This window comes from Helianthus annuus, chromosome 7 (genome assembly GCF_002127325.2).
Source record: "Helianthus annuus cultivar XRQ/B chromosome 7, HanXRQr2.0-SUNRISE, whole genome shotgun sequence".
In the NCBI taxonomy this organism is placed as follows: Eukaryota; Viridiplantae; Streptophyta; class Magnoliopsida; order Asterales; family Asteraceae; genus Helianthus; species Helianthus annuus.
This window is the reverse complement of record NC_035439.2, coordinates 66,831,035-66,855,014: the sequence shown is the minus strand read 5'-3', so window position 1 is coordinate 66,855,014 and position 23,980 is coordinate 66,831,035. Positions and strand designations below refer to the sequence as shown.

The 23,980-nt window shown below is 42.2% G+C and overlaps 1 protein-coding gene and 1 long non-coding RNA gene across 2 annotated transcripts; both read left to right on the top strand.

Moving 5' to 3' along the window:
• The first annotated feature begins 7,085 nt into the window (after window positions 1-7,085).
• LOC118479279 lies at window positions 7,086-7,923 on the top strand. The gene is made up of 2 exons (XR_002551347.2): window positions 7,086-7,159; window positions 7,619-7,923. It is a non-coding gene; the product is annotated as an uncharacterized LOC118479279 (long non-coding RNA).
• Window positions 7,924-8,676: 753 nt separating this feature from the next.
• On the top strand, window positions 8,677-23,910 carry LOC110866345. Its single transcript, XM_022115524.2, has 3 exons — window positions 8,677-9,832; window positions 23,093-23,146; window positions 23,606-23,910. Exons 1-3 carry the CDS (start codon window positions 8,677-8,679, stop codon window positions 23,620-23,622), a joined length of 1,227 nt encoding a protein of 408 aa, XP_021971216.2. The 3' UTR covers window positions 23,623-23,910.
• The last annotated feature ends 70 nt before the right edge of the window (window positions 23,911-23,980 follow it).

Sequence of the window (23,980 nt, the reverse complement as noted above, 5' to 3'; positions counted from 1 at the left end):
CCTTCCAAGGTGAAACCTTGAGTAGGACACAATCTCCGACTTGAAATTCTAAGGGCTTGCGTCGCATATCCGCATAACTCTTTTGACAGCTTCGAGCTGTCTCAAGATTATTGCGGATTTTCTTAATTTTGTCTGTTGTTTCCAGAACGAGCTCAGGTCCAGTAAGCTGAGCTTCACCGGTCTCGTTCCAATAAATTGTATGCTTGAATGTGTGTGCATATTATGATAACTAGTCACTAGTTCGTGACACAATCACACAAACCTTTTAACCAAATGGACTAGTTCTCGGTCCAAGTTTATAACCCAAGCGAAGCCCAACTGATTCGAGCCCAACCTCTCTCTCTTGTTTCCGCATAACACATCAAGGTAGATGTGTAATTCTCATAATTTAGCAAAAACACAAAATGCCATTAAACCCTAATCCTCTTCTCTCTCTCTCTCTCTCTCTCTCTCTCTCTCTCTCTCTCTCTCTCTCTCTCTCTCTCTCTCTCTCTCTCACTTGAACCGGCGGCAGCCCTCCTCTCCCTCTCTTCGAAGTCTCGACGGCAACACCTGGCGACCCTCCCTTCACCATTCAGTTCGGTTAGTTCTTCACCATAGGTTAACTATTAGTAATTTATGCATGATATGTGTATTCGATTGGGTTATACATGGTTATGCTTGATTTCGTGTATTGCATGATTATATGATGATTAGAGTTCTGTTAGAACCATGGTTTTATATGATCATTATCACATGGTCGTGTGGATGTTGATCGATGATATGGTGCTGCTAGTAATTGAATCTAAATGTTATCAACGAAGGTGTGATTTGATGATGATGAATGCATGACAATATGAATGTCCTAGTTGGTCTAATTTGGAAGATTGATCATATGCTAACTGTTGTTAATGAGGAATTGTTCATGATGGTAGATTGATTAGATAATCCTAGTTGAAGCCGATGATGGCTGATAATCATTGTGTTCCAAGAAATTCGTATTTGCTAGACATGTGCTTATGGAAGTTATGAGATAATTATGTTATTTGATCTTCATGAAAAGAGAAACTGTTATTGATTAATGTTTGCGACAATTAAGGAAGTAATGATAGAAACTTGTAACTGAATAATAGAAACTTGTAACAAATTGCCAATAATTCACGGCATTAATTAGCATCACACACATACACTTGTGCGATCGCACAATATGGATCAGTCGTACAATATGGTTGCAATCGCATAAGGGGCACTAAATCGCACAACACATCATTGGGTTAGTCTGTTGGGCCGTAGACTATTGGGATAGGTAACATAACAGAATCGCACAAGTAGGTCCAGTCGCACAAGTCTAGGCTGGTCGCACAAGCCTGACGGACCGCACAAGTTTGTTAGGCCTGAAATTGACTGGGCTGCACACTATAAACGAATTATGCGACTTACTTTCACACACACCCACCGGCCCAATCCCTCAATTGCACAACTTGGGCTGAACAGTTTAAGTAATCGGTTATAATATTTGCGCACTTGAATATCTTATGTTCTGAACTACTACGTCATTACATGGTTGTGAACTTGCATATCCATTTGATTGGGAACTGAACTATCAATACGAGCTACGGTGAATTATGAACATGTGCTGTTATGAATTGTTGAGTAACGTGATCTCTTGTTACAACTGGCATAGTGATGTATGATTATGTGTACACTACTTATGCAATGTAAATGTGGAATATGTGATTCATGTGTATACGAAACTAATTTGCCATTGGTAACCACATTAGGATTTGGTTGATTAATATGGAACAAGTAACTTTACCTACCGAGCAATCACAGGTGAGTTCACTGCTCTTTTCTAAGCATGCGTCCCGGTGGTTTGGGACATTTGGTAAATGTTCCTGGAAGGAATGCTGGGTAAACTAGTAAACTGGGATGTTGGTTATTAAACTCAGTATCTATCCTATAAGACCCCTTACATCTACCGTGTTGCTGAGAAGGCAATGAGGTATTTAGTTGATAGCGCTATTAGGATTGGCACCCTCACACGGGGCCGAAATGGACGGGCGTGAACTAATTACCTTGACCACTTGACCAATGCTTTGATAGAGGCATTGGGGTTTGGGCAAACACATCTAGTAGCCACATACGGTAATCGAGTTAATAACAACATCAAAACAAAACGATGAATTGTTTTAAACACACATCTGGTAACTAAACACGTTAACAAAACTTTGAACTCACCAGCGTCGTCTGACACACTTGTCTGCATGCTTGCAGGACTATAGGCTTATATTATTTGGAACTTGCTGTCTGGGAGGCTGGAGTGGTCATGGGTCGAGATTCATGGAATTGCAATACAAGCTTAATGGTTTATATACACATGCTTTACGAAACACTTAACAAATGAATTATGCTTCCGCTGTATACAAAAAATGACATGTAACGTTGTACCACTTTATGTTAATGAATGATTATTTAAATACATTTATGCGTTCAATGTGATTGGTGGCTTGGATCCTGGTACGTCACACACCTCGCGGGGGTTTCTGCATGTGGTATTTTAGGAGTGTGACAGAACAGATGTAGGTCGATTGTTAACAAGAAATGTACCATTGACAACCTCGTTGTGAGCCCTCACTTCGTTTGCATTCAGATTGTACGCTCGCCCTCGAGCAGGATTCACATTGACGTTGACGTTCGCGTTCGGGTTCGCGTTTGCATTCACCAGCCTCGGACAGTTGTTGCGGAAGTGACCATACTCTCCACAATTAAAACATGAACCCGGTGAGAATCTCGCAGCATTCCCCTGACCCGGAGCTGGAACCTGAGCAACCTGATTCTGTCCCAAACGACAAATATTTGCCAAATGCCCAAGCTTACCACACGTCGTACATTGATTACAAGCTTGCTGTGCAACATGATGACCGTTGCAGCGAGCACAATGAGGTGCGGTACCAGCATACGCTTTCTTTGCAGGTGGCTGAGCCGGTGGGTTCTGATCAGTCTGTGCCATAACAGCAAAATTATGGGCACCCTTTTGCTTCCTTGATTTCTTCGACGTCTCACCTTCCTTACCCTTACCCTTTTTCTTATCTTTCCCAGAATCAGCCGCCTTCTTTTTATCACCCTTGCGGGTGAGTTTACCCTTCCTGACTTGAGACTCAGTCAGGGTAGCAGATAACTCAATCGCGTGACGAACGACAGTAGGGTTAACGCCGGTCACAATATCCTGTATGGAATCGGGCAAACCATCGATGTATCTTTCGATTGCTTTCTCTAGAGGGGTAACCATAGTGGGACACAACAGACTGAGTTCCTCAAAACGATCCGTGTATGCACGGTGTTCAGCCCCATCTTGCTTTAGATCATCAAACTCTCACTCCAAAGCCCGGATTTCGTGACGGGGATAAAACTCCTTCATCATGAGAGCCCGAAGCTCTTCCTATGCTTGCACTAATGCCACTTCGGCACCCCTATTGCGCATAACACCATTCCACCAGGTAAGCACTCGCTTCTCGAACACACTAGAAGCAAATTCAACCTTCCGCGCATTCGGACACTGAACATGTCTGAATGTGCTCTCGATACTCTCAAATCACTACAGGAGCGCAGTTGCTCCTTGCGACCCAGAAAACTTTAGAGGCTTTGCAGGATTGAAACTCTTGAAGTTACACGGTGCATTGTTGTTGTTATTATTGTTGTTGTATATCTCGTGGACTTGGGTCACAACGCCTGGAAGCACAGCAGCCACTTGCTGAGAGACCAGGGCTGTGATTTCTTTAATAGTAAAAGATTGTGCTTCACGTCGAGGAGGCATTGTCTAACAAGGAAATAGAGGAAACGAGTGAGGTTGAAAAGCAAAAGAGGTATTGAAAATACCAACAAAACACAAGAAAGGCGATCATTAGTTCGTTACCTCGAGTGAACAAATGACACGCGGTGACTAATCAAAGTAAATGGGTCAATATAATGTATCGCCGAAGACATGCTCGCCTATAAGTGAACACTCACCCCAAGAGTTCCCAGGTAAGAGTGACTGGTCCGATTATGTGGATTTGTACGAACACTCTAGCCTTAGACAGAAAACCCAGGGTACAGGCATTCACCCTTCCAGTTTGCACGTGTTCACACTATCTAGACCCAAACTTTGACGAGATTTTGAAAACTTAAAGGGTTCAAAACCATATAACAGAGGGTTCAAAACCTAGTAATCAATCATCCTAGAACAGATGGTTAGTTTTCAAAGCGGATTCGAACTTATTGTGGTTATCACCTAAGGGTAGGTGACGGTATTGTTTTTAAATCAAAACACAAGTAAACTTGTGTTAGGGTCCTAAAGTTATAGTCTAGGTCAAAACATTACTAATAACCTAATTCCCTATAACCATTGGCTCTGATACCAACTTCTTCTGTTACACCCCGACCACGTAAAACAACAAAACGTGGCGGAAACGTCGGGGAGTGTTGTAACAGAATTATTGTTTCACAACCATGGATACAAAAAGAGTTTCGTTTTATTGATAAAATTAAACATCAACATTGTCTTCACATAGAACAAACAAACTACATCTCGACTATCATTGTTATTATGTCACTAAGGCCTCGTCCAGATCCTATGTGACGCATGCATCCTAGAATTCACATCAAGAAACAACACCTGAAACATATGTAAAAACAAAGTCAGGAAAGAAATGTTGGCGAGTACATAGGTTTTATAAGGGTATTGGAATCATGGCTCGTTTATATGTTGCAGTACTTTATTAGACTACAAGAGTCAAAATACAAACCTCGGTTTGAAAAGTGTATTGCAACATAATTAACCAACTCAAATGAAGATGGTTATAGTTTATAAAATCTCGTAGCCATGCTTCTTAACCCAAAAAAATTTGTTTTAGAAAAGAACTTGTAAAACATCTTGTAAAAACTTGTTAAAAACTCGTATGGTTTATATCTTTTAGAAAAACATCGTTTGTGTGACATCGTTTCAAAATCGTTTACCCAAGTGAACTATATAATGCCACGATATGTAATAAGATGAAAACACTTATATATAAGAAGTACCAGTGGCATATCTACCATGCCTTCATCACATTACACCCGTCCCGTTATCTAAACACTAACCAAAAACCAATCGTTTACCCAACTCGTTTAACTTGTTCAAATCGTTTTCAAATCATTTCCAGATCGTTAACTCGTTTAAATCGTTTAAAATCATCCTCGTTTTAATTGTGAAAACTTATTTATGGTTGTCTCGCTAATAACATTCAAACCTTTGTGACTCGACCACCTCGCGTCTCGCTTCTCGCATTAACAAACCACAAAAGGGTAAATTAACAAACATCAGATTCAGTCGTTACCCACAACCCCCACACATAACCATGGGTGCAGTAAAATAATGGGATTTGTCAGATCCTATGGTACCATAACCTAATACTGGTCGGCTTGATCAATGCTAATGAATGTCATTTGTTATGTAACTACAACCAACAAGTTTGTTCACTTTATTGAAATCGTTATTAATTTTGTATAAACCATCTTAATTGTTTTTGAAAAACCATCGTTTAAACCTTGAAAATCATTTTGTACATATGAATCACCCCAAAACATTTGAAAACAGTAAAATAGGGGAACTATGTACTCACATGTAGTGCAAAGTATCCTCAATCTATAGAACTTTAAACAACCTCAAGCAAACCAAAGGAATCAAGTAGCACCTAGTAATCGAACCACTAGTCAAACAATAGACGCCTAAATCGGACGATCGGATAGAATGAAGTCTCGTAAACCAAATGAGTGTTGGAACTCATGTGATATGGTTTAACAAAGCTTACATCCTAAATTGAAACCTAACCTAAGTTCTTTCGACCCATCGCGACCCATTAAGGTTGCTTATGCTACTTTAACGCGTCGTGTGCGCAAAAGCGCGTTCAAGACGTCTAACTAGTCCTATGACAAGTATTATATGCCCATACATGTTTAATTATGTTACATAATCAGTTACGTGTCAAAAGTTTAGGTTACATATGCTTAATTACCAATTATGTATGAAAAGGGTATTTTGGTAATTTACCAAAGGCATATAAACTACCTATCATGCGACTAATCAAACCTAAGTGACCATAAGGTATAACCTCAGAAGGTTATTCCTTACGCTACTATGGTCACTTAACATGTTTGGTCGGATCCTAATGATCGACCAAACGGGTCGTGTTCGAAAGTCTAAGCGGGTGTTTAGTCCGCTTGACTTTCGGCTCCACACAAGCACTAATCTAAAAAAAAAAGTGATGAGCTAAACATGCTAGAACATGTTTAGTGTAACACCCCAAAATATGCTATTCATTTACTTGTTTTATTAAAGGTGTATAAATTGTAATAATTAACCAAGTCAAAAGATTTTGGTAATTGTTAACTAAGAAAGAAAATTAGTGTGATAACTATCCACACTTAAAACCTTAGGGACTAAAAGTGTGATTATGACAAAATTTTAATAACAATAATAATATAACAAAAACCAACACTCTGGTGTTGGTGGGGGAACGATCGAACAAGCAGGGAGAAAGGGGGAAACCCTAGTTCAAGCAAAAACAGGCAATTGGATCCAAATTCTCAAGATAATCTAATGCATGAGTCCATAAATCTGGATAACTAACCTCAATTTTGTAAGTGGTAAGCTTGATTTTCTGAATTTATGATTTTTAGAATGAGGGGTTAGACCAAATCTCGATTCCTTGTAACCAATGTAATGAATCTGAGTTAAGATTGCTTTCTAGAATAGGAATCATGCTTGAAATTATGTTCTAGAAAAAGTATAGTGAAAAACCCACCTTGTAAAGATTATGTTACTAATAGGAGATTCATGAGAATTAGGATCATGTGTTATTTGATATGTGAAATTGTTGTGATGCTCAAATGCTAGATAAACTGATTTTGGAATGGAAATTATATGAATTTAGAGGAAGATGATTCATGTGTTGTGATGAACTAGTAGGGACATGCTTAGTAAACTTGTACCTTGTGCCTTATGTATGATGCTTACCAAGTGTTCGATGAAATGCCTAAAAGAAGAATTTATGTGGAAATAGTATAATGATGCCACAAACTAAATAAGTGAATGAATGTTCTAATGTAGGCGTGAAAGAAGAAGGTACAAGCACTAAGCAAGCGGAAGGAGCACAAGATCGAGGTATGCTTCGTGTCATACGAGTCTTTATTATATTTCCTATTTATATAAACTTTCGTTGTTAAAGCTATTTTTATATAACGAGATTGACGATGTAGTAAGCAAGCGACAAATCCCTCGTGGATTTGGGTATGCTAGTGAAAGTAGTGTTGAGTTATGCAAACCCAATCTCATGGGTCGAATGTGTATGCTTAGCTCTCTACGAGAGTGGTTATGCTAAACCCAATCTCATGGGTTGAATGTGTATGCTTAGCTCTCTACGAGAGTGTTTATGCTAAACCCTATTTCGTGGGTCGAATGCGTATGTCAAACTCTCTACGAGAGTGGTTATGCTTAACCCAATTATTGGGTTGTTGTATGCTTAAGAGTAAGAATGTTTCATGTGGTTAAAGCTAAATCGAAAGGTTATGATTTTTTTTTTATGAGATAGCTAACTTATTAAATTTGTGAATGTTAATGTAGGTAAAGCACCTCTATAGGCGATTTGGAGTTATGGGACGAGCACATGTTCAAGCCTTAAAATACCAAACGCTTCCGCAACTCATATGCATACTTTTGGGTCTTTGTTTTGCCACTTTGTTAGACTTTGTTGAAGTGTTTTAGATTTAAAAACTTGTTACTTTTGTTGGAATGGTTTTTATGTAAATTGGGTCGTAGGTAAATGTTGTATGTTATGTAAAAACAGGGGGTATGTCCGTTTTACAAACGGGTCATGCCCAATTTTTGTAAAAATTTCTTTAAGCGTCAAAGTGGTATTTTAATTCTCCTAAAAATCTTGCTTATGTAGTTATTCTATTATTTTTGAATAGCGGTCATTACAAGTTGGTATCAGAGCCATGGTTTGAGGGATTCGAGCTTGTAAAACGATGCTTGAACTCAAACCAGTGGCTCGTTCGAAAGTGTGCTCGCTCCCGGATCGCCAATGAGGTAATAAAGTATGATTTCGATAAATGCTAGTATATGTTATGAATTTAAGAAGTGAGGTTAAGTTAAAAATGTGAAGTAACAATTATGGGCATCAAACAAGTAATTCCGGAACCCGGGCAGCTGGTACGGACCTGGAAGTGGGTCAAAACACAAAAAAATGAAGCTGCAGCGTTTCTGCTAAACGAAGGCCCGTCGCCGACGGGTTAGCCCCCGTCGCCGACGGCCAGCCCTGGTCCGACGCCTTAACACCCTGCCGACGGGTGAACATTGTCCGACGGCCACTATACGAGCCCGTCGCCGACGGGCAACATAGCCGTCGCCGACGGCTTACCTAATGCTGAAGCGCTGAATTGTTTTGTTTTTCATATTTTGTGTTACCGGTTTGTTTAAAAGGCTTATTTCTTGGCTACGTTGTGTCCATAAAGGTTTAACAAGTGTGTGTAATCACTATTAGCGAACACAATGAGAAAGGATTCGTAAGAATCAAAAGGAACGAAGCAAATGAGATGAAATGGATTAAATGAATGATGATTAATGATTAAAGATATGCTGAATGATTAAATTGTATTAAACGAAATATTAACATTGTGTAGATGGCTGATGCAAGAAATATTAACGATGATAATGATGATAACAATGATGTGGCTAGACAAGAAGCATTCGAGAACAGAGTTACAGAAGTAGCGGAAGGGGTTATGCAAGCCAACCTTCCACGGTTGGCACAAGAAGTAGAAAGCCGAGTTCTGGGGGTTGTGGATGCTATGATGACTAGTAAGCTCGAAGAGTTGAAGGAATTAATCGAAGGATCCAAGGGTAGAGGAAAGGAACGAAGGTGCACTTATAAGGATTTTATGGCATGCCATCCGACGACGTATGACGGTAAAATAGATCCTATTGAATGTCAAAGATGGATCTCGAACATAGAGGCGGTCTTTATGCGAAGTCGGTGTGATAAGGAGGATCAAGTGATGTTCGCTACCGGTTTACTAACCCATCAGGCGAAGGATTGGTGGGATGCTCACAGCAAGGAGGTAGGCGAAGACAGACTGCAAGTTATGACTTGGCAGGAGTTTAAGGGGCCTTTCATGAGATATCATTGTCCACAGTCGGCGATCGACAAGATTCAGGAGGATTTCTTACGCCTCCGGCAGAAAAACGAATCAGTGAATGAAATAGCAAACAATTTTATGGATAAGATGAAGTTCTGTGGGGAATTGGTAACAACCGAGAGGATGAAGATAAGTCGTTTTTATGGTGTGTTAAAGGCAGAAGTTAGAGAGTTCATCACTCCCTCAAAATGTGAAACTCTTGAAGAACTCATTGATTTAGCACGGGATAGAGAGATCGAAATTAAAAGGCAAGAGGAGCGAGGTGAAAAGAGGCCGAGTGAAAAGGGTGCAAGTTTTAGTCCATCCAAAAAGGGGAAGTTTCAGGATCAAGGAAGAAAGGGTAAGTCGAAAGGTGGGATTACGCCATGCAAGACGTGTGGAAAGCTCCATACCGGGGAGTGTTTGCTAGGTAAGAAGGGGTGCTTTAAATGCGGTAAGGAGGGGCATTCGTCCTATCAATGCCCGGACAACCCAAAGACTTGTTTCAACTGTTTCGAAAAAGGGCATATCAAGTCGGAATGTCCAAAGCTTCAACAAGGGTCAAAGAAAGAAGATAAGAAGCAAGAGGGTTCTAGGGCAAAGGGGAGAATGTATCAGATCACGTCTGAAGAAGCCAAGTCCCAACCAAATGTGGTTTCAGGTATTTTTCTAATAAATTCTATACCGGTTTACGTTTTGTTTGACACCGGAGCTACCATGTCGTTTATCTCTAGTGAACTTGTTCAACGTCCATCCTTTAAGATTGAACGAATGTCGATGCCCTTAGAAGTAGAGATAGCAGATAGCAAAAGTTTCTTGTTGCACGAAATATGTAAAAATTGTAAATTGACCATTGAGGATGAGGAGTTTGCTATTGATCTTATCCCCATGATCTTGGGGGAATTCAAAGTAATAGTGGGTATGGATTGGATGTCTCAAAACCACGCGGAGATAAATTGTGAAACCAAAACCATACATCTCCGAGCCCCAAGTGGAAGACGATTAAATGTACAAGGCGAAAGAAAGATAGAAGCGAAACTATGTACTCTCGTTCAAGCCGCTAAGTACGTGCTCAATGGGAGTAGAGCATACTTAGCTTACGTAGTAAATACTCAACAAAGCTTCCCAAAGCTTGAAGATGTTGAAGTTGTGAACGAATTTCCGGACGTATTCCCGGAGGAATTGCCGGGACTCCCTCCCGAGCGAGAAGTGGAGTTCAAAATCGAACTGAATCCAGATGCGAAACCAGTCGCGAAGGCTCCCTATAGATTAGCTCCCACGGAAATGCGGGAATTAATGACACAAATACAAGACCTCTTAGACAAAGGCTTTATACGCCCGAGTGTGTCTCCTTGGGGAGCGCCCGTCTTATTTGTTAAGAAGAAAGACGGGTCGATGCGCATGTGCATCGACTACAGGGAGTTGAATAAGCTAACCATAAAGAACCGCTACCCTTTACCTAGAATTGACGACCTTTTCGATCAGCTACAAGGGGCGAGTTGGTTCTCCAAGATAGATCTGCGATCTGGGTACCATCAGGTTAGAGTACGAGGAGAAGACGTTCAAAAGACCGCATTTAGAACCCGTTACGGACATTATGAATTTTTAGTTATGTCCTTCGGGTTAACAAATGCGCCGGCGGTATTTATGGACCTTATGAACCGTGTATGCCGACCCATGTTGGATAGATCGGTAATTGTATTCATAGATGACATTTTGGTTTATTCACGAAGCAAGGACGAACATGCGGTACATTTGCGTGAAGTACTTGAAACTCTCCGTAAGGAGAAGCTCTACGCAAAATTTTCAAAGTGTGCCTTTTGGCTTAGGGAGGTACAGTTTCTGGGGCACGTGATAAATGCAGAGGGTGTTATGGTTGATCCTTCAAAGATCGATGCTGTAATGAAATGGGTTCCTCCGAGAAACCCAACAGAGATAAGAAGTTTTCTGGGACTTGCTGGATATTACCGGAGGTTCATACAAGATTTTTCCAAGATAGCCCTGCCCTTAACAAAGCTGACCAGAAAGAAAGAGAAGTTTGTATGGGAAAAAGAACAGGAGGAGGCTTTTCGAATGTTGAAAGAAAAACTATCAAGTCCCCCAATCCTAATGTTACCAGACGGAACCGAAGACCTGGTGGTCTATTCAGACGCTTCACACCAGGGATTGGGTTGTGTTCTAATGCAAAGAGGGAGAGTTATCGCTTATGCTTCGCGACAATTGAAGCCTCATGAGATGAACTACCCCACACACGACTTAGAATTAGCGGCGGTAGTGTTTGCATTAAAAATTTGGAGGCATTATCTATATGGGGCAAAATGCACCATTTACTCGGACCACAAAAGCCTTAAATATTTCTTTGAACAAAGAGACCTAAATATGAGGCAGCGGAGGTGGTTGGAACTTATCAAAGATTATGATTGTGATATCCTCTACCACCCGGGGAGGGCAAATGTAGTAGCCGATGCTTTAAGCCGTAAAGAGTATCCACCTCCCATAAAAGTGAAATCCATGAAGATGGTAGTTACGCCACGATTACTCGAGGCAATACGCGAATCCCAGATAAAGTCGCTCGGAGCGGAAGACCTGAAGAGGGAACGACTAAAAGGTGTGATCAATAATCTAGAAGAAAATTCGACCGGGTTTAAGACGCGGTTCGGCCGTATTTGGATTCCGCGATTCTGCGAAGTCAAAACTGCCTTGCTCGACGAGGCACATAAGTCTCGATATTCGGTCCATCCCGGGGCTACAAAGATGTATCGGGATTTGAAAGCCAATTAATGGTGGCCGGGAATGAAGCGTGACATAGTTAAATACGTCGCGAAATGCTTAACATGCTCCCAAGTGAAAGTAGAACATCAAAAGCCGTATGGGAAATTACAACCTTTGGAGATACCGGTATGGAAGTGGGAGGAACTAACGATGGATTTGATAACCAAACTTCCTAAAACAAAGAAAGGGCATGATACAATGTCACACCCCCAAAATCCACCTGCGGAGCACCACCGCTTGGGAGCGTGACTGACCAGGATCAAGCCACCAATTATATCAAACATAGCATTTAATAATAATCAAAGACATAATTGGTGTTCAAAACCAAACACTGTTTAAGTAGCGGAAGCATTAATTGTAAAGCCCAAAACATAAGTATCAATGTGTGAATGTAAAAGTGTTTAATAAGCATTCACGAGTTCTTGTCCACAACGACCCGCTTCTCCTCTGGTGCAAGCTCCAAGTATACCTAAGGCCCTGCAAGGCATGCAGCAAATAATCAACAAACTAGTTGAGCGAGTTCACAGGAAAATAAGTTTGTAATAGTCATGCGTAAGTTCATCAAATAGGGCTTCCCAAGCAAGTGTATTCTTTTGGCGAGGAATTCTCACGTTTATCCTTTATAACAGGCTTCTCATTATGGTACTTACTAGACTAACTTCCGACCATGTGTTCTTCTTTACCGAGAACAGGAAAACGTACAGGGTCACGTAGGCTTTACGTGACGTGCCCTTCCCCGAGGACAGTGGTACGCGTGGGGGCTACGCAGGCTTTACGTAGCGTGGCCTTCCGACCCGGAAGCCAGTAGATGGTATTGGGTTACGTAGGCTTTACGTAACGTGTCCTCCCGACCCGGGAGACATATGGCAAATATACTGGGTTACGTAGGCTTTACGTAACGTGTCCTGACTAACCTGAGGACGATGGTCTATAGTCTGGTATATGCGTAAGTACGAGTAACTCCTTTTACAATAACATATCCAACCCAATTCCCAACCCGGGAATCCCATGCCTTGGCTGTGTGAACTCACCTTGGTTTGCTCGGCAGATACACAGAAAGAGTACAGGTAGCAAGTAAATGGTCAACCACGTCCTATCATGGTTATTATGCAAGTCAGGTTCGTACATAGCACGTATATAGTATCACATATAGTCATGGCAACCACGTACACGTATCAACAAATGGATAAACAATCTAAGTGTTCGGCCCAATCATAACCCGGCCCAACTATACAAGTCCAATCATAAAGGTTTCGGCCCAAATAATATAAGCAGTCCAATAACAATCAGTCCAACAACATAACAGTCATAGAATTGGGCCCGTGACAGTGTAGGCCCAAAACAGTGTACATGCAAAGAAGGTCTCGAGTCGCAACCAGCGATCTCGAGTCGCAACCGGTGGTCTCGGTTCATCATGGCCTGGTTACGAGTCACGGCCGGAGATTACGAGTCGCAACAGGAGGTTGCGAGTCGCAACTGGTGATCTCGACTCATCATGGTCTGGTTACGAGTCGCAACGGGACTCGCAACCGTGGTCTCGGTTTGTGCTGTTGTGGTCTCGAGTGGGGTTCCGACTCGCAACAAGCGATGCCGAGTCGCAACCGTGTGTGTAACGACTTTCCTGATTTCATGCAATTCATTTAGGCAATTCAATCATCGTTGACAGTTTCCAAAAATCAATTATCAACTAACAGTTTGCCATTCAAGAATTCATCGATCAAACAGGGGAATAAATCATCAATTCTTATGAACCCTAATAATCCCACTTATGAACAATAACAATATTCATAACACTCAATCACATTATAATCCGATTTCATGAACGTTAACTCGAATTGCATAGCCAATCAACAAGACATTATCATTAACATCATCAACAATAAATCAGATTAACAAACATCACTATTATAAGTACTCGCATCCAACATCAACAACCAATCAATTTTACTAACATACACCCTAGTTACATCGCATAACCGAATGATAGCAATCATGGCATCACATACAATCGAACATGAATTCAAACAAACATACTAACCGGTTACAAGTAACGAGATGTGATCCGAACCAGAAGGGTGATCGGATGGCCTTGTGCCGTCGGTTCCTAAACAAGCCGAGAGAGAGAGACGAGATAGAGGAGCTAGGGTTATGTGTGTGTTTTCTTGTGTTGTAACAAATGAGAGGAAAACAAGACCCTTAGTTTTGGTATAGTGGTTGCGAGTGGGGAGTGGGCCGAGCCCACTCGGTTACCTAATGGACCGAATGTAAGGTGTAAGGCCAAAGGCTTGTGTGACCGGTTATCGTGTGCAGTTTGGGTTCGGTTCAATTAACATACAACGTATATTACACAATACACATAATGACATCTCATAAATCACGTAATATTCATTAGCTCAAAATGTCACATAAACACGTAACGATACATCAAGCAAGTCTAAAGTTCGAGTTGTCACATTATCCCCAACTAATTGGAAATTTCGTCCCGAAATTTGGTATGCACTCACTGAGGAAGCTAGGTAAACTGTACCGTTCACTGATTTTCCTGGGGTGTCACATCCTCCCCCCGTTGATCTGGAATTTCGTCCCGAAATTCCGAAGTAGTAGCTTCAGCCTCAGTAGTGGTTGCCTTGTTCCCGAATAACTGGGGGTACTTTTCTGTCATCCTGTCTTCGCGTTCCCAGGTGTACTCTGGGCCACGTTTGGAGTTCCAACGAACTCGGACAAGAGGGATTCTCTTGTGTTTGAGGACCTTCACATCCCGGTCCGTGATTTCGACTGGTTCCTCAACGAACTGCAACCACTCGTCGATAGTGAGTTCCTTGAAAGGAATGATAAGATTTTCATCTGATAGGCACTTCTTTAGGTTCGATACGTGAAAGACATTGTGAACTGCCCCGAGTTCAGCTGGTAAATTCAACTTGTAGGCTACCTTGCCAATCTTTTCTATAATTTCGAATGGTCCGACGTATCGCGGATTCAGTTTGCCCCGTTTGCCAAAACGAACCACACCCTTCCAGGGTGAAACTTTCAATAAAACCCGGTCCCCGACCTCAAATTCCAATGGCTTTCTACGCTTGTCCGCGTAGGCTTTCTGACGGTCTCGTGCTGCCGCCATGCGTTGTCGTATCTGTGCAATCTTTTCTGTGGCGTCCACTACAATCTCTGGACCCGTAATCTGACTATCTCCCACCTCTGCCCAACAGAGAGGTGACCGGCATTTACGCCCGTACAATGCCTCGAATGGAGCGGCTTGAATGCTGGTGTGATAACTGTTATTGTAAGAAAACTCCACCAAAGGGAGGTGCTTTTCCCAGCCGTTGCCGAAATCGATGACGCATGCCCGAAGCATGTCTTCAAGAGTTTGAATCGTACGCTCAGACTGTCCATCCGTCTGAGGGTGGTATGCTGTGCTCATGTCTAGTCGTGAGCCAAAGGATTTATGCATTGCTTGCCAAAGTTCTGACGTGAATCGTGCGTCGCGATCCGAAATGATAGATGTGGGCACCCCGTGCCTCGAGACAACTTCTTTAAGATAGACGTCTGCAAGTGTGGAGAACTTGTCCGTTTCCTTAATCGGCAGGAAGTGTGCAGACTTGGTGAGTCGATCCACGATCACCCATATGGTATCGTTTCCACGCTGAGATCTTGGTAGGCCTGTAACAAAATCCATGGAAATTTCTTCCCATTTCCATTGCGGTATCTTAGGCTGCTGAAGTAGACCAGCTGGTTTCTGATATTCGACCTTGACTCTTGCACATGTCAAGCATTTTCCAACATACGTAGCAATGTGGGCCTTCATACTAGGCCACCAATAGGTAGTGCTGATATCGTGGTACATTTTATCCGACCCTGGATGTACCGAATAGCGAGACTTGTGTGCTTCATCCATCACAAGTTCGCGTAAACCGCCATAAAGAGGGACCCAAATCCGGCCCGTTACATAATAGGCGCCGTCTGCCTTCTGTTCCATCTGTTGTCGTGAGCCGCGTAAGGCTTCAGCCTTGACGTTTTCGGGCTTCAATGCTTCTACCTGAGCATTTCGTATCCGTGCAGGAAGACTAGACTGAATCGTAAGCTGTAGTGCTCGCACGCGCTTCGGTAAAGTGTCCTTTCGACTAAGGGCATCAGCCACCACATTGGCTTTGCCTGGATGATACTTGATAGCGCATTCATAATCGTTTAGTAATTCGACCCATCGCCGTTGACGCATGTTCAAATCCTTCTGCTTAAGGATATGCTCGAGACTCCTGTGATCGGTGTAAATCGTGCACCTGGTACCGTACAGGTAGTGTCGCCATATCTTAAGCGCGAAAACAACAGCTCCCAGCTCTAAATCGTGCGTCGTGTAGTTCCGTTCATGAATCTTGAGTTGACGAGAGGCGTAAGCGATAACCTTGTCACGCTGCATCAACACACATCCAAGTCCCCGAATGGATGCATCACAATAAACCACGAAGTCATCTGTGCCCTCTGGCAATGAGAGGATAGGTGCGCTGCAAAGTCTATCTTTTAGGTGCTGAAAAGCAGTCCCCTGGGGCTCTCCCCAGCGATAGGTAACACCCTTCTGTGTCAGTAGCGTAAGCGGCTGAGCAATCTTCGAAAAGTCTCTAATAAGCCAGAAGTCGCATTTAGAAAACTTAGCGTACAACTGCTCCTTCCGAAGGAGTTCTAAGATAAGGCGAAGATGTTGCTCGTGTTCCTCCTGACTCTTGGAGTAGATCAAAATGTCGTCGATGAAAACTATGACGAACTTGTCAAGATAGGGTTTGCACACCCTGTTCATAAGATCCATAAATACAGCAGGCGCGTTCGTTAACCCGAATGGCATGACGAGAAACTCGTAGTGACCGTAACGAGTTCTGAAGGCGGTCTTGGAGACATCCTCATCCCGGACTCTCAGCTGATGGTACCCCGACCTCCAATCTGTCTTCGAATAGTAGCACGACCCTTGCAACTGGTCGAATAAGTCGTCAATGCGCGGAAGAGGATAACGGTTCTTCACTATCACCTTGTTGAGTTCACGGTAGTCGTTGCACATCCTGAACGTACCGTCTTTCTTTCTCACGAACAATACTAGAGCTCCCCAAGGCGAAGAGCTTGGACGAATGTAGTCCTTTTCCAAGAGCTCTCTTAGCTGCTTTGACAGTTCTTCCAGTTCAGTTAAAGTTACGCGATACGGTGCGCGAGCTATAGGTGCTATCTAGAACTATAGGAATGAAGTCTGTAGGGAACGTCTGACCAGTGTGGTTAAGATTACAACCCTGAACTAAGTATAGCTTCCAGACTTTTACTATTAACTAACACTACGACACGTTGGTTGCTCAAGGGAGTTGGGGTATGATTTACCATTCGACTAACTTCAAGGACATATAATTGGTATTCACACCCGAATCAAACAATATAGTAACATAAGAGTCGACAAGAAGTAGCTTACCCATTATTACGTTAAGATCGTCCCTTGCATCACTCTGACCCATCCCAGACACACGGTCGTGGGCGTCATTGTTTCCATGGTTTCTCCCGCTGCTAGCCCCATTGCCGTTCCTGCTGCCATGGTCGTGGTTCTGGTTCCAGTTCAATTGTGGATAACGTCTCTCATAGTGATCCTCTGTACTATACTGAAAACATTCTCTGAAACCTTGCTGCTGCCACTGAGCCTGTGGGGCTTGAGGCTGTTGTTCCTGGCCTACAGGACGTGAGTTTCGACAATCCTTAGCTTCATGACCAATCTTAAGACATCTCTGACATCGTTCCTTGCGACACCGTCCACTGTGGTGTCTGTTACAATGGTTGCACCATGGGTGAATTCCTAGATATCTTCTCTGCCCACGATTACTAGTAAACTGCTGCCCGGGCCAATAGTAGTCGTCCAAAATCAATCCCGTGCTCTGGTTTTCATCCCACTTGCGTTTATTATCTCTAGAAACACATGCAGTATCTGTACCAGCACGCTTTGGTAGTTTGTTCTGCTCCACAGCCTGGTCTGTGAGACGATGAGCCAGTCGAGTGACTTGCTGGATAGTGCCAAGGTTAGCTGTGGTCATAAGACTCTGAATTTCGGGCACCAGACCTTTGAGGTACAGTTCGATGCGCTTGGTGGGAGAGTCTACCATAGTAGGACAAAATGTGGCTAACTCGTTTGATCTCCTCGTATAAACTTCAATTTCAGACCCCACCATCTGTAGGTTGAGGAACTCTTCCTCTAGCTGGTGGATGTTTTCTCGACTACAAAACTCTTCCTTAATTAAATCCTTAAACTCGTTCCAGGGAGTGGCGTTAGCAGCTGCCAGCCCTAACATCTGAACCTGTGCTTCCCACCAGGTTAATGCAGCACCTTCGAGTGTCCTAGAAGCAAACTTTACTCTACGGGACTCAGGGCAATCATGCACCTCGAAGTCAGTTTCGAGCCTTACGAACCAATGGAGGAGTCCAACCGCTCCCTCCGTGCCGCTGAAGGTACCTGGACGACAGCCCATATAATTCTTGAAAGTGCAGACCGGTTGCTGTGTTGGTTGACCTATTGTGTACGAATAGGACAAGGTTTAATTACAGGGGCTAGTTTAGGAGTGTAGGATCTAAAGATCCTAGTGTGTGCTATAACCACAGGATATACCTCCTGCTTGTGCGGCTGCAAGTGCCGCAGCAACTCGAGCTTGAACGAGAGCCTCTAGCTGGGCTTGTGTCATGTTGATTCGTCCAGACATGATCTTCATTGTAACAAATAGCATACATAAGAATGGTTCGCGAGTAGGGCGATGACAGAAAAGCGTAGGCATATAGGTGTTCTCATGAAATCAAAGCATGTGTATCTAAGCGTAATGCGAGCAAAGTTCTAAGCAGGTCTAGCAAACAGGCAATAAACATAACCTTATTACCTAGGATGTCGAGTCTTGCACGTGGAGCGAAGCGTCGTTGTGGATCGTTGAGAGCACTGTTCTGGTTATAGTCCGGTTTTAATAAAAACGTTTTCCCATATTAAAACCAAGTTCTCTATAACCAATGGCTCTGATACCAATCTGTCACACCCCCAAAATCCACCTGCGGAGCACCACCGCTTGGGAGCGTGACTGACCAGGATCAAGCCACCAATTATATCAAACATAGCATTTAATAATAATCAAAGACATAATTGGTGTTCAAAACCAAACACTGTTTAAGTAGCGGAAGCATTAATTGTAAAGCCCAAAACATAAGTATCAATGTGTGAATGTAAAAGTGTTTAATAAGCATTCACGAGTTCTTGTCCACAACGACCCGCTTCTCCTCTGGTGCAAGCTCCAAGTATACCTAAGGCCCTGCAAGGCATGCAGCAAATAATCAACAAACTAGTTGAGCGAGTTCACAGGAAAATAAGTTTGTAATAGTCATGCGTAAGTTCATCAAATAGGGCTTCCCAAGCAAGTGTATTCTTTTGGCGAGGAATTCTCACGTTTATCCTTTATAACAGGCTTCTCATTATGGTACTTACTAGACTAACTTCCGACCATGTGTTCTTCTTTACCGAGAACAGGAAAACGTACAGGGTCACGTAGGCTTTACGTGACGTGCCCTTCCCCGAGGACAGTGGTACGCGTGGGGGCTACGCAGGCTTTACGTAGCGTGGCCTTCCGACCCGGAAGCCAGTAGATGGTATTGGGTTACGTAGGCTTTACGTAACGTGTCCTCCCGACCCGGGAGACATATGGCAAATATACTGGGTTACGTAGGCTTTACGTAACGTGTCCTGACTAACCTGAGGACGATGGTCTATAGTCTGGTATATGCGTAAGTACGAGTAACTCCTTTTACAATAACATATCCAACCCAATTCCCAACCCGGGAATCCCATGCCTTGGCTGTGTGAACTCACCTTGGTTTGCTCGGCAGATACACAGAAAGAGTACAGGTAGCAAGTAAATGGTCAACCACGTCCTATCATGGTTATTATGCAAGTCAGGTTCGTACATAGCACGTATATAGTATCACATATAGTCATGGCAACCACGTACACGTATCAACAAATGGATAAACAATCTAAGTGTTCGGCCCAATCATAACCCGGCCCAACTATACAAGTCCAATCATAAAGGTTTCGGCCCAAATAATATAAGCAGTCCAATAACAATCAGTCCAACAACATAACAGTCATAGAATTGGGCCCGTGACAGTGTAGGCCCAAAACAGTGTACATGCAAAGAAGGTCTCGAGTCGCAACCAGCGATCTCGAGTCGCAACCGGTGGTCTCGGTTCATCATGGCCTGGTTACGAGTCACGGCCGGAGATTACGAGTCGCAACAGGAGGTTGCGAGTCGCAACTGGTGATCTCGACTCATCATGGTCTGGTTACGAGTCGCAACGGGACTCGCAACCGTGGTCTCGGTTTGTGCTGTTGTGGTCTCGAGTGGGGTTCCGACTCGCAACAAGCGATGCCGAGTCGCAACCGTGTGTGTAACGACTTTCCTGATTTCATGCAATTCATTTAGGCAATTCAATCATCGTTGACAGTTTCCAAAAATCAATTATCAACTAACAGTTTGCCATTCAAGAATTCATCGATCAAACAGGGGAATAAATCATCAATTCTTATGAACCCTAATAATCCCACTTATGAACAATAACAATATTCATAACACTCAATCACATTATAATCCGATTTCATGAACGTTAACTCGAATTGCATAGCCAATCAACAAGACATTATCATTAACATCATCAACAATAAATCAGATTAACAAACATCACTATTATAAGTACTCGCATCCAACATCAACAACCAATCAATTTTACTAACATACACCCTAGTTACATCGCATAACCGAATGATAGCAATCATGGCATCACATACAATCGAACATGAATTCAAACAAACATACTAACCGGTTACAAGTAACGAGATGTGATCCGAACCAGAAGGGTGATCGGATGGCCTTGTGCCGTCGGTTCCTAAACAAGCCGAGAGAGAGAGACGAGATAGAGGAGCTAGGGTTATGTGTGTGTTTTCTTGTGTTGTAACAAATGAGAGGAAAACAAGACCCTTAGTTTTGGTATAGTGGTTGCGAGTGGGGAGTGGGCCGAGCCCACTCGGTTACCTAATGGACCGAATGTAAGGTGTAAGGCCAAAGGCTTGTGTGACCGGTTATCGTGTGCAGTTTGGGTTCGGTTCAATTAACATACAACGTATATTACACAATACACATAATGACATCTCATAAATCACGTAATATTCATTAGCTCAAAATGTCACATAAACACGTAACGATACATCAAGCAAGTCTAAAGTTCGAGTTGTCACATACAATATGGGTAATCGTAGACCGACTTACAAAAAGCGCTCACTTTTTACCCATCAAAGAAGCTTACTCTTCCGAGAAAATGGCAGAAATTTATATGAACGAGATCATATCCCGTCATGGAGTGCCCGTGTCGATTGTCTCGGATCGGGACACTAGATTTACTTCTCGTTACTGGCGGAAGTTTCACGAGAGTGTGGGTACGAAGCTGCACATAAGTACCGCCTACCACCCTCAAACTGACGGCCAGTCAGAAAGAACCATTCAAACGCTCGTTGATATGTTGAGGGCGTGTGCCTTAGATTTTGGAGGAAGTTGGGATGACCAATTGCCCCTGGTCGAGTTTTCTTATAACAACAGTTACCATAGTGGTATTCAAATGGCACCTTACGAACTATTATACGGGAGAAAATGTAGGACTCCCGTATGTTGGGGCGAAGTGGGACAAAGGGAGCTTGCACCAAGTGATTTAATAGCAGTAACAAATGAAAAGATCGAAATGGTTAGAACAAGGTTGAAAGCAGCTCAAGATCGGCAAAAAGCTTATGCGGACAAGAAAAGGCGTCCTATCGAGTTCCAAATTGGTGATTTTGTCTTGCTAAAGGTGTCCCCATGGAAGGGTATAATCCGTTTTCGCAAACGGGGAAAGCTAGGTCCTCGTTACATTGGGCCGTTTAAAATTTTGGCTCGGGTTGGAAGGGTTGCGTATCGATTGGAATTACCGCCTGCTCTAAACGGGATTCACAATACCTTCCACGTGTCGCAATTAAGAAAGTGTCTTGCGGATGAGACAGCACTAGTACCACTCGATGATATCGAGTTGGATGAAGGGTTAAATTATGTCGAAAAACCCGTAACCATTAAGGACTTCAAGGTGAAGAATCTCCGCAATAAAGCTGTTAAACAAGTGTTGGTCCAATGGCGACACCGAAAAGGTTCAGATCTTACATGGGAAACTGAAGACGAAATGAGGAAGCACTACCCTTATCTTTTCGGTATGTCAATACTTAAATTGTTATGTGATCAGGTTTCGGGGACGAAACCTCTTTTAAGGGGGGTAGACTTGTAACACCCCAAAATATGCTATTCATTTACTTGTTTTATTAAAGGTGTATAAATTGTAATAATTAACCAAGTCAAAAGATTTTGGTAATTGTTAACTAAGAAAGAAAATTAGTGTGATAACTATCCACACTTAAAACCTTAGGGACTAAAAGTGTGATTATGACAAAATTTTAATAACAATAATAATATAACAAAAACCAACACTCTGGTGTTGGTGGGGGAACGATCGAACAAGCAGGGAGAAAGGGGGAAACCCTAGTTCAAGCAAAAACAGGCAATTGGATCCAAATTCTCAAGATAATCTAATGCATGAGTCCATAAATCTGGATAACTAACCTCAATTTTGTAAGTGGTAAGCTTGATTTTCTGAATTTGTGATTTTTAGAATGAGGGGTTAGACCAAATCTCGATTCCTTGTAACCAATGTAATGAATCTGAGTTAAGATTGCTTTCTAGAATAGGAATCATGCTTGAAATTATGTTCTAGAAAAAGTATAGTGAAAAACCCACCTTGTAAAGATTATGTTACTAATAGGAGATTCATGAGAATTAGGATCATGTGTTATTTGATATGTGAAATTGTTGTGATGCTCAAATGCTAGATAAACTGATTTTGGAATGGAAATTATATGAATTTAGAGGAAGATGATTCATGTGTTGTGATGAACTAGTAGGGACATGCTTAGTAAACTTGTACCTTGTGCCTTATGTATGATGCTTACCAAGTGTTCGATGAAATGCCTAAAAGAAGAATTTATGTGGAAATAGTATAATGATGCCACAAACTAAATAAGTGAATGAATGTTCTAATGTAGGCGTGAAAGAAGAAGGTACAAGCACTAAGCAAGCGGAAGGAGCACAAGATCGAGGTATGCTTCGTGTCATACGAGTCTTTATTATATTTCCTATTTATATAAACTTTCGTTGTTAAAGCTATTTTTATATAACGAGATTGACGATGTAGTAAGCAAGCGACAAATCCCTCGTGGATTTGGGTATGCTAGTGAAAGTAGTGTTGAGTTATGCAAACCCAATCTCATGGGTCGAATGTGTATGCTTAGCTCTCTACGAGAGTGGTTATGCTAAACCCAATCTCATGGGTTGAATGTGTATGCTTAGCTCTCTACGAGAGTGTTTATGCTAAACCCTATTTCGTGGGTCGAATGCGTATGTCAAACTCTCTACGAGAGTGGTTATGCTTAACCCAATTATTGGGTTGTTGTATGCTTAAGAGTAAGAATGTTTCATGTGGTTAAAGCTAAATCGAAAGGTTATGATTTTTTTTTTATGAGATAGCTAACTTATTAAATTTGTGAATGTTAATGTAGGTAAAGCACCTCTATAGGCGATTTGGAGTTATGGGACGAGCACATGTTCAAGCCTTAAAATACCAAACGCTTCCGCAACTCATATGCATACTTTTGGGTCTTTGTTTTGCCACTTTGTTAGACTTTGTTGAAGTGTTTTAGATTTAAAAACTTGTTACTTTTGTTGGAATGGTTTTTATGTAAATTGGGTCGTAGGTAAATGTTGTATGTTATGTAAAAACAGGGGGTATGTCCGTTTTACAAACGGGTCATGCCCAATTTTTGTAAAAATTTCTTTAAGCGTCAAAGTGGTATTTTAATTCTCCTAAAAATCTTGCTTATGTAGTTATTCTATTATTTTTGAATAGCGGTCATTACATTTAGTTAAGTTAGAAA